This window comes from Cylas formicarius, unplaced genomic scaffold, assembly GCF_029955315.1.
Source record: "Cylas formicarius isolate icCylForm1 unplaced genomic scaffold, icCylForm1.1 PGA_scaffold_9__14_contigs__length_23061073, whole genome shotgun sequence".
In the NCBI taxonomy this organism is placed as follows: domain Eukaryota; kingdom Metazoa; phylum Arthropoda; class Insecta; order Coleoptera; family Brentidae; genus Cylas; species Cylas formicarius.
The window spans coordinates 2,425,813-2,436,502 of record NW_026844365.1 but is presented as its reverse complement, the minus strand read 5'-3'; the positions used below and the strand labels follow the sequence as shown (position 1 = coordinate 2,436,502).

General features: G+C 43.1%; 2 protein-coding genes across 2 annotated transcripts in view; one reads left to right on the top strand and one right to left on the bottom strand.

The window, feature by feature from the left end:
- Nucleotides 1-1,568: 1,568 nt before the first annotated feature.
- On the bottom strand, nucleotides 1,569-6,886 carry LOC132707936 (probable cationic amino acid transporter). Its single transcript, XM_060679984.1, has 3 exons — nucleotides 6,629-6,886; nucleotides 6,298-6,575; nucleotides 1,569-2,972 (listed from the first exon to the last, which is right to left on the bottom strand). Exons 1-3 carry the CDS (start codon nucleotides 6,771-6,773, stop codon nucleotides 1,569-1,571), a joined length of 1,827 nt encoding a protein of 608 aa, XP_060535967.1. The 5' UTR covers nucleotides 6,774-6,886.
- Nucleotides 6,887-9,689: 2,803 nt separating this feature from the next.
- LOC132707166 (glutamate receptor ionotropic, NMDA 2B) overlaps nucleotides 9,690-10,690 on the top strand; it is a 35,736-nt gene continuing 34,735 nt past the window's right edge. Inside the window, exon 1 of the mRNA XM_060678891.1 lies at nucleotides 9,690-10,542. Coding sequence (XP_060534874.1) covers nucleotides 10,104-10,542 — 439 coding nt within the window. The 5' untranslated portion in view covers nucleotides 9,690-10,103. The remainder of the gene's footprint in view (nucleotides 10,543-10,690) is intronic.

The window sequence follows — 10,690 nt, the reverse complement described above, 5'->3', positions numbered from 1 at the left end:
ACTAAGAAATGATAGCGCAACACAGTGGGCCTATTTTATTGCTAGTGTAGATCGTTCATAATTTTCTATGTGTTTATCAAGCACCATAAGCATCTGATGACACAGAAGTGGCCTCTCAAAAATGTTCTCCAAATTATTTAATCCCTTTATTGCGGGCTTCCTGTGTCTTTTCATAATTTATGATTACAGAACAATGAACAACAGCATTAAAAAAAAAACATTTCCACTTGCCCCGAAACAAATCAGTTCGCCGAAGTTCGTGACAGAATTACCAATAATTCTTCTTCTTCTAGGCCATTACGCCGCAAGTTGACATAGGCCGCGATTTAATTAGTCTTAGGCGCGATAGATGGCGCGACTCGATTATGATTTACGCTTATTTCAAATCTTTCGCTAATTCTGATATCACTGTGATTTTGGATGTTGTATATTTGTTTATATAAAAGATTATAATAATGTTAACAGATAAAATTAAATATATAAGCTAATATGTTGTACAAATTATACATCTTATATGATTATTAGATAAATAGGCTATAATTTTCTATAAGTTAGTTCGATGTCGTTTGTGGGTTTTTTAATTTTTATTAAGAAGTCGTATCAAATCAATGAACGCGGACAAATATATCGTAAAAAATGACGTTGTTCGCTCAAACTGAACTTAATGTACTTTTACTTTCCTTCCCGTATTCTTTTGAATTTACAAAAAAATTCAGTTACCCTTTAGAATTAAGACAAATAAAATAAAATAAATAATCACCTTGTTATTAAATAAATAAATAAAGAGCTTCGATTTTTTCTTTATTAGTCACCCCATAATCGATACGGTTTTATCGCAAGGCGTGTATGTGCGATATAAGAGTACAAGATCAGTATATGATCAGTTAAGCACAAATCGAAGAACTATACTGAGTCGTTTTAAGTGTTTAATTAAGTTACTTTCAAAAAATGGCAGACATTTACAGAAGAATTCATTCAGTTATATAGATCGCTACATTGTTTATTAATAGCAAGCAATATTTAAATAAAAGCTTTAAAATTAGGTGCAAAAATTAAAAACAAATTTAGCAGCTACAGTTCGTACCGCAAAGAATTAAAAAAAAATAAGGAAAGACAAAGAAGTGGTGCAAGCGGAACATCGATGTGATATTTTCATCTTTTGGACTTCTTACGTGATCATGAAGTACCGAGCAAGTCCAGTATACAGGAATAGAGATTAGTGAAGATCACTACACCAAAAACTGACGAAAACCCCGTGAACAAAACGTAAAGTGTATGCAAGAGCCTGAGAGAACAGGCTTGCCGTCAGGTTTGCAAATCGGACCTGTTTTCCGGTAAACCGTATCGTCTATGGGGTACCTTACCTATTTTATAGCCTGCTGAGACGCGGTGCTGCGAAGGGCTGCGGTTAATGTACCGTCAAATATAAACGCTCAATATTTTTGATCCTACAATAATTCAATTATTACGTCCGCGATGTCTCCGTTCGTTGTCGGCGGTTTTCAGAAGGCCGGGTCATCGTGGTCGTCGGCGACGAGGTCCTCGTCGTCCAGGTAGTACTCCGGGTGTCATCTGGCCACGTGGACGTGGTCGGGCAGACGCCGCTTCCACTCCTCGGGCCCTTCGGGGTCGCACGTGCAGCACTCGCACTTCCAATAGAGCAGCAGGCCGGCGAGCGTCCAAAAGGCGACGCCCTGCCACACTTCGGACGCGGCGGCGGACGCGAGGGCCACGTGGCCGGTCACGGAGGCGGCGTGGGCGGCGGGGAACGCCCACGTCGGCACCGGGCCCGGCTTCGCGCGTTCCGACGCGTTGGACGGCATCGCCGTAACCAGCAGGACGGCGGCGACGACGCCCACCAGGTAGGGCCAGCAGAGGGGCGTGACCCGCGCGACGTACAAGCCGACGCCGACGGCGCCGGCGACGATGCCCGCGACGCCCCCGACGACCGTCGCGAACGTCGTCCGCGTGGCGGGGCGTCGCGCGTCGTGCAAGTTGCCGCCGGCCGCGGCGACCTTCAGGGCCTCTTTGTACTCCTCGACGATGACGTCGATGTCGGTCGAGCTGTCGGAGCACGACGACAGCACGTCCATTTCGTTCTCCTCGTCGTCCGAGTGGCCGTCGATAGTCGGTGGGACGCCTTCTCCGAGGAGGCGCTCGCGCTCCTCCGCGGGCCGTTTCGGCGACGCGAGCCGGTGCACGTAGACCGGCTTGGCGCCGAACACGCCCCGCAGGCGTTCCTTCAAGGTGACCTCGTGGCGCCTCGCGCCGTTCAGCTTGCGGTACTGCACGCTGGCGGTACCGCGGAGCTCGTCGCGGACGGCGTCCGCCTTATAACGGGCGAGGATCACGCGGCAGGAGTCCAGGGCGCAGCCGACGAGACGGGCGACGTTCAACAGTCGGACGAGGTGGGACAAGGGACACGCGAACGCCAAAATGGCGGCCAGACTGCCGGCGGCGAAGACGGCGAGGACGGGGGCACCGGTCGCGGCGCTCCGCAAGCGGATGGCGCTGACGAGGACGCGCCAATCGCGGTCGCCGAGACGCACGAACGCCGAGTACACCTGGGGCGTGACCTCCGTCAGCAGGAGGCACGCGACGCTGACGGTGAAGACGGCCATCGCGGGCCGGGCCCAATCCACGTCGCGGTTCTCGAACACTTGGATCAACGGGATAGCGGTGCCGAGGAGCTCCCGGTGGCGCGTCATCAGGCCGAACACGACGGCGACGACGCCGTAGAGGAGGAGCGGCGCGAGCGACGCGACGAGCGGTCGCGGGGGACGGTCGAGTCTGTGGACGAAGCCGAACGAGCAGACGGCGGCCGCCCTCAGCACCGTCGGCAAGGAGCGGATCTCAAATGTGGAGAACCACTCGTCGAGGCGGCGGACGGCGTGGAAGCCGCCGACCGCGACGAAGAAGGCCCAGTTGGCGAGGGCGACGAGCGCGAGCAGCGCCGAAATTATCGGCGACCTCTGCAAAAATGGCGACGCACCCCGGTAGAGAAATTTAAAAAAAAGCCTAAGCTTTTCAAGGGCTTCTTAAATTTTTCCTTAAGCTGGGACCTTCTTAGTTGATTTCCATCTCTCGAAATTGACATTTCATGTAAGCACTTTGTACACAAGGTGTTTTCTAATTTAATCTCGATGATGGAGGGGGCGATTTTTGGGTCCGTTTTAAAAAGAAAACTTCGCGTGGACGTCTTAAACGTCTTCACTCTTGAGATGCAGGGTGGAGAAGTTTTCAAAAATAAAATATATATATATATTTTTAAATTGAACTGAGGTGGCTTTTACTTGACGAAAATCCATTTAACAAAATAAATAAGAACTGAAAGTTCAGATTTTCACGGAATTATATATTATGACATGACAATTGTTATTTACAAACTACCTGCTACTATATATACGGAAAAATGACCATAAAACCTTAATTAATGTTGTTGCGAGAATTTAAGTTCAATAAAGGAGAGGTATTTAAATCAAATTGATCGTTAAGCAACACATTTGAATGTCTCATTTTGTTAATCTCCATGGTTTCCAATAAATTTAATTTTCTACTTTTTGTGGCTGTGTGTAATAGTCGTCAAAAATGTGTTTTTCTGTGTTTAAGTATGTAGCGTAATTAGAATCTAGGCTATTGTTTTTAAACGCTCTTATATGTTCGTTAATGCGTTTCTTGAAGGATCTACCTGTTTGTCCAATATAAATTTTAGGACAAGATCGGCATTTCAACCTGTAGACACCTGATTTTTGGGATTTTGGACATTTCGTTTTATTGTTTTTTAAATATTTTCCTATTGTGTTGTTAGTTCTGAAAGCTATTTTTAAACCACATTTTGACAAATGTTTTGAAAGTTTTTCGCTAGGTTCTCCTATGTATGTAATTATTTTAAATTGTTCGTGTTCTGTATTTGGTTTCGGATAAATAAAGTTTGCGGTTGTCTGGATTTGTTTTTTATTTATAATTTTATCTATAATGGACGAATTGTAGCCGTTGTTCAGTGCTATTTGTTTAATGATGTTGTAATTTTCTATTGAGAGTGGCGTATTAAGAAGTCTGTGTATAAAAGAGTTAAATGCAACCATTTTGTGTGTATAAGGGTGATTTGAGCTGTTATGTATGACTGTGTCCGTGTGTGAAGGTTTACGGCAAATGGAAAAATCTAATTTGTTTTGCACTTTCGTAATAGATAAGTCTAAAAATTAATTTTATACGATTATGTATCGAGTTAATGTAATTTAAAAAAGAATTCAATTGTCTGTCCGTTCCAACCAAGCAAGCAATGATATCATCCACCATAAAAAACTTTTACTTAAAGGATGTTCTAGTATGATATTTTCAAAATTATCCATAAAAATCTCGGCTAACAAAGGACCAAGTGGGTTTCCCATAATCAAACTGTCTTTAGAGATATAAATCTGTCCATTAAATTCAAAATAATTTTGGTCTAAAGATACTATTAAGCAATCTAATAAGTCTTGTTTCACCAATGGGTTAACCTGTTTCCGAGTTAGGGTGAAATCTACTAAATCTATCACGTCCATAGGTGGAATACCGGGAAATAAGTTTCGTACATCAAAAGACACTAGAGTTGCGTTAGAAGGGATTTTGATATCTTTGAATTATTTATTGCAAATTTTGGTTTAAAATCTGTGTGGGGCTTTAAAATATTTACTAATTTGGTAGAGAGTTTAACTGCTGGAGCTGTTACATAAGACGCCACTGGTCTAATGGGCATATCTTGTTTATGTAATTTAACTAAAGAATATAATTCAGGCGGTTGTGGATTCATAATTGTTAAAAAATATTTGTCTTTGTCACTAAATAGTGTGGAGTTAGTAATAACATCCTTGACTTGTCTTTGATATAACTCAGTTGGATCGTGTTTGATAAAAAGGAAAAGTTCTGGTTTAAGAAAATTGTTGGTTTTTGAAATATATTCTGCGAGATCGAGAGCTATGACTGTCTTCCTTTTATCTGCACGTGTTTCATAGCAATGTCAAAAACAGCCGAAAAAGAAAAATTGCCGCCAATTTTCGATCGCCGCCATTTTCAAATGTCTTGTGCGTCTAGTGAACTGTAAAAAGGGAGCAAAATTTGAGCCGCCTAGTTCAAACGGCTCGAGAGTTATTGAATTAAAACCCGCGTCTCAGAGAACGGAGAAACAAAAAATAAGAAAAAAATTTTTTTTCGACCCTGATCATTTCTGTATCAATGGCAGTCCTCTAGGACCTACCGTTACCGAGGTACGGAAAAAATTTACTAGCAACAAGATGGCTTTTCAAATATCCCGAACAGAGGACCGTAAATACAAAAATTGTTGCTCTCGATGTGCCTTATAACACTGTTTATACCAATTGGCCATATTTTTTAAAAATTTTGATTTACTGCTCATAATTTACTCTAGAAACGGACAATTTTCAGGGTCATTTAAATTGTTGTCATTAACTGAAAAACCCTGTATATATACAAGAAAATGCTTGAAACAGAAGTTTTAGATCTTCCGCGTCTGCTGGTTAAAGAACTTTGTCGATCGGAATGGTAGTTTTGGGGAAAATAATTTTTTTATGGAAACCTAAATAACCCAAAAAAAAAACAATTTTTTTAAAAATATACTTTGCGGTTTAATGGTTTAAATGTGTGTCTGGACTTCTGCATCGCAACTAAATCTGAAGTCGGTAGCTGCAAATTTAGGGCCCCTATTACGTTTTATACTATTGCAAAGTATATCGCGAACACCCTGTACAATTATGGCAAATTTTCATTAAAAGAGAGACCCCATTCTCAGTTTTTTGCGAATACTGACCACGCCCTGTACATTTTTAAAAATTTCCAAGAATTAAGGTTTACAGCGTTGGGTCCTGCGGATCTTTGGATATCCAATTTTTTTCGACCTCGTACACCGTTTTCGAGAAATGTTTTTTTTTTAAATCCGTGCAAACGCAAACGCGATATAGGTTCCGTTGCCAGGCGCGCATACTTTCGAAAAAACGCCTCTAGTGATTGTGCCCAGTCATGAAAACGGAAAAAGCGCGGGACGTACGGTTCCATTCAATTTAAAGTTCGAAAGGTGAAATGTGAAAAAAAAATTATGTCGAAATAGTTATCAATTTTTTTTTATTACAATATAAATAAAGTGCGGTTATCCATTACAAGCTACTGTAGTATTTTCAGTGTGACGCGTTACTTTAAACCGCCATGACAGTACTTTAGTACTTGGACACAAATAATAGATGGCATTCGTGCGAGTATACGCGACCTCCCCTCTATCTTGTACTCTTTGACTTTCACGCTCACCTCGAGGCCCAGCATGAAGAGGGCGGTTACGACGAGGACAATGGTGACGCCGAGGACGTCGGGCCACGGTTCGCCCAGCGAGTGCTGCTGCAGGCCGAACAGGAACTCCCGGAAGCTGCCCTTGGTGATGTAGTCGACGGTGGCGCTCGCTAGACGGGCGCACGTCGACGCCGCCACCAAGTTGGTGAGCGCGTCGAGCCAGATGGCTAGAAAGGCGAGGAGGTCGCCGAGGCCGCGTCTCCGCCTCGACGGCGCCTCTTCGTCGGCGCCGCAGAGACCTGGGGGTGCCGTTCGAGTCACCCGGACGCCCACGGGGACGGTGCCCACTTACCCGACAACGTGGACGCGCAGCAAGCGATGCAGAGGGCCGCGACGGTCTCGGCACCGGTGAACTCGGAGGCGACGAGCCCCACCAAGACGGCGGAGCCGAACGACCAGTGCACGAGGACGGGGGCGTAGTCCTGGAGGCTGCTCATGGTCGCGGAAAATGTTCGGGGATGGGCATTCTCACGCCGCGACGACCAAAGGTGAAAACTTACGATTGCGTCGCATTTTCCGCCGTAGATAACCGGGGGAAAATCGATGAAACCCGGGCACGCGCGCCGCGTCCCCTCATTTTTCCGCCTCCCGTTGGTAGATGGCGCGCGAAAGCGACCAACTTTTTTTTTTAATTATCATAACTCCGTTAAAGTTAGACTCGGAACGCGCCGACGTTTTAATCGATGGCCGCTGCATCCGACGTTTCTCAATTTCCGATGTTGGGGGTTGGGGGGGAGTCGAGAAACGCTCCTTCAGGACCCGTTCCGTTATCGCAACAACTATTGTTTAAAAGACTTTTTTTTATAGTTTTCGTTAGTGTCGCCAGAAGGTAATAAAAGACATGAAATTATCAGAGTCGCACTAACAAATATTTATGAAAAAGCTTGAATCTTCAGTTTACATCTTTTAATCTTTTTCGGTATTATATTGTGACAGCCCTTAAACTGATTCCCAGTGCTGTCGTGGAAAGAGAATATAGAAATTCTCTCTTTCGGTTTCGAAATACTTTGTTAAATTTAAAACCATCCATTTTTCATGTATATATAAGTCTGTCTTATTTATATTACGATATTTATTTTGAGGCCACAGTTAAACAAAGAGACGGGTATCATTAAACAGGGTGGACAACTTAACGGTTATATCGTTAAGTTTGCAGCCCTTAAATTGATTCCCAGTGCATTCGCTACTACTGGATATTAGTAAAGAAAATTGATATGACGAATCTAAACGAAACTTGAGAATTGGAATCTTAATGGAGGCAAAACGGAAGCTCACGAAGAAATTTGAAATTTGTTTACGGCGAAACCAGTTAGGTTGTCAAAAAACTAAACATTTTATGAAAACTTGAGGGTAATCTCCATCGTGCATATTCTGAAGCAAAGTAGATTTTGCTCGACAAGTGCGTTTTTTCATCGAGCGTTTGCCAAGAGTATTCGCAGTAGTTCGCATTTCCCTGGTTGTGTTCTCCGCTCTAGTTTCCAGTGTCTTACGCAAGTTTTAATTCACTTCTCGTACTCATATATAGGCATCCTGATATTAATGTTTGCTCCTAGATATAATAACTATTACAATGCAGGGTGTCCATTAATACGTGGAAATTTTGAAAAAATCGACTCTATACTACACACTGTAACATATTTAATTAAACTTCAGAATTCATAAATAAGCTTGATTAAAAATACCTAATATCAAAAATAAAAATAGACTACATAAACAAGATTACAAATTTGAATAAATAAATCTAAAAAAAAAAACAGAAATAAATAACTCAAAAAAAAACATCTTCTTTATTATTAGGAATACCATCCCAATATTTTGGATATACCCGTTTTAGATTAGCGATACAAAAAAATACATATTTCGCATAAAATGAAGCTTTAGTACATATTTTTAGTTGTTGTACATGAAGTGAATATTTTCTATTTTTCGAACATAATATCGCATATTTTTGACCCATTCATTAGTTTTGAATGAAAATGTACAAAACAGTTTAAAAAAACTAACAGTATAGAGATTGTTCGATTTGTAAATGAAAGCATAATGGCTGATAAAACACTTCTCTTAGTCACGGACGCAGCAGCTTGTGTGACCAAAGCAGGGATAAATTTAAAAAATATATATAAAAATTTAATCCACATGACTTGCTTAGCGCATGGAATATGAGGGCAGCGCCAAAATTTCCCGGCCTGAATATGAAAGAAACAAAGTAGAATAACATTTTTTTTATTATTTTTTAGTATAATCCCCCTTAACTTCAATACACTTAATACATCTCTTAATTAACAACTCAATTCCTTTAAAAAAATATTCTTTTGGTTTTTCTGCAAAATGAACTAAAACAGCCTCTTTTAACTCAACTTTGTCGTTAAACCGCCGTCCACGTAAGTCCTTTTTCAAATATCCATGCGGACTATAGCGAGGATGATCTATCTGTTCACAATCCCAAAAGATCGTGGCCATCACCTTTTTTGTTGAATGGCAGATTCTGAATTTTCTTGGAGGTGCTTCACCCTTACGACGCCACTATATTGATTCTTTTTTCGATAGAGGGTCATAATAAAGAACGATAGTTTCATCTCCCGTCACAATAGTTTCTATCGCAGGCTTCGGTTCCGACCCACAGAGTTCCAAAAAAGACCGCGCACACTCGACACCGCGTTGTTTTTGAATAGCCGAAAGGTTTTTACTAACCCATCTTGCACTAACCTTATTGATACTTAAATGATCATGCAGAATTCGATGAACACTTGTAGCAGAAAGCTTAGTAATTTCTGAGATCTCTTTCGCCTTTAAACGTCGATCACTCAATACCACCTCTTCCACAATCGCAACAATATCTTCCGTCATGACCTCCACTGGTCGACCAGTTCTTGAATCATCTTCAAGGGACTTTTCAGATTCAGCTGATTCAATTAAAAAAACTAAAAAATTATATGAAAAATGTGAACTTATAGATCAGTGGACATTAATCAAAGCTAAACTAACCAAACAAATGTCTTTGTTACAGTCAATTTCAGTAGAAGAGGGCGAACATTTGTTGAAAAAAGTTCCAAGCAGAATAAGGAAAATTACGAAGGTTTTCCAAAGTTACTTAAAATTTCAAAAACTTTATCGTTGATAATGATTATTTGGAACCAGAACACATTGCATCATTTAAATTTGGGCCAATTACTTCGGTCGACGTCGAAAGGACGTTCTCCAAGTACAAAAGCGATAGGAGACAATTGGTACAATAATAATAATAGGTCTGGTTGTAAAGCTAAATAGTTTTTGCCATAAAGCGTATATTTGACATGTTTTTTGGAAAAACCAGACATTTTTATGTCTGGTTTTTCCAAATATTTTATTTTTTATTTAAGCATTTTCTGTGCATAAAAATCCGAACTCTAATTATTATTATTGTTATCGGGTCGCCTGGTAAGCGAAACCGACCGTGTCGGCGGGTTGTTTTCCGCTTAAGCGGGGCTTTTGTGGTGGTAAAAAAACGGTGGCGATCAACAACAATTATCGAGGACGGAAGCGGAGCGCGCGCGCGCCTGCGCAGTCCCCCTCGGGCGTTTCTCGCATCGCCCCCCAATGCGGCGATGTGCCAGTCGGTAGAATCGGAGCGTATCGGTCGGTCGCATCGGCCGTCGCCGTCTCAACGCCCGCCGCCGATAAAGTTCGACACTCCCACCCCCACACCCCGCGCCCCGACGTAGAATTGGGGGGGCCCCCGGAGGCCCGCGATGTCGCGACGCCTCCGCTGACCGTACGTTTCGCTCAACATGAAACTGACAATGTTCGCGTTTAATTTGCTGGTCGCGTCGGTGGTGAGCGGCGGCCCCGCGTGGAAAGAGGTGCAGAGGGGCGGCGGCCTTAAAATCGGCGCCGAAAAGGGCGGCCGAAACGTGTCTTCGTCGCGCGGCAACGGCATCAAACTGGGCGGCGGCTCCAGGGGGATGAGGTCCACGACGACGACGACCTCTTCGCCGGAGATCGAGGACCACGTCCAGCCGCCGACGGCCGCGCCGTCGGATAGAGGCGGCCGCGCGCACCACCACCTCCACGTGGGCATGGTGGTGCCGTCCAAGTCGTTCGGGGTGCGCGAGTACACCAAAGCGATCACCACCACGAAAAGCATCATCCAGAGGAAGCTCAAGCTGTTCAAGAAGTACGAGATCGAGGTGCACATCGCGATGAACCCGATGACGCCGAGCCCCACCGGTGAGCCTTTTGTCGTTTTCGGTCCTCTATCTAAATGGTAGACGCGATATAGATCGATGGGGCTGAAGGTACTCTCAAATAATTCAGATATTGACTTCTGTCGATAATTTATCGATATTTATAAAAAATAACATGTAAATGCTCCTGA

Coding starts and splice junctions, on each gene's coding strand:
- LOC132707936 (XM_060679984.1), bottom strand. CDS start 6,773: ATGAGCAGCCTCCAGGACTACGCCCCCGTCCTCGTGCACTGGTCGTTC. Junction 6,576..6,628: donor CTGCGCGTCCACGTTGTCGG/GTAAGTGGGCAC, acceptor CGGCACCCCCAG/GTCTCTGCGGCGCCGACGAA. Junction 2,973..6,297: donor TCTTCATGCTGGGCCTCGAG/GTGAGCGTGAAA, acceptor CCATTTTTGCAG/AGGTCGCCGATAATTTCGGC.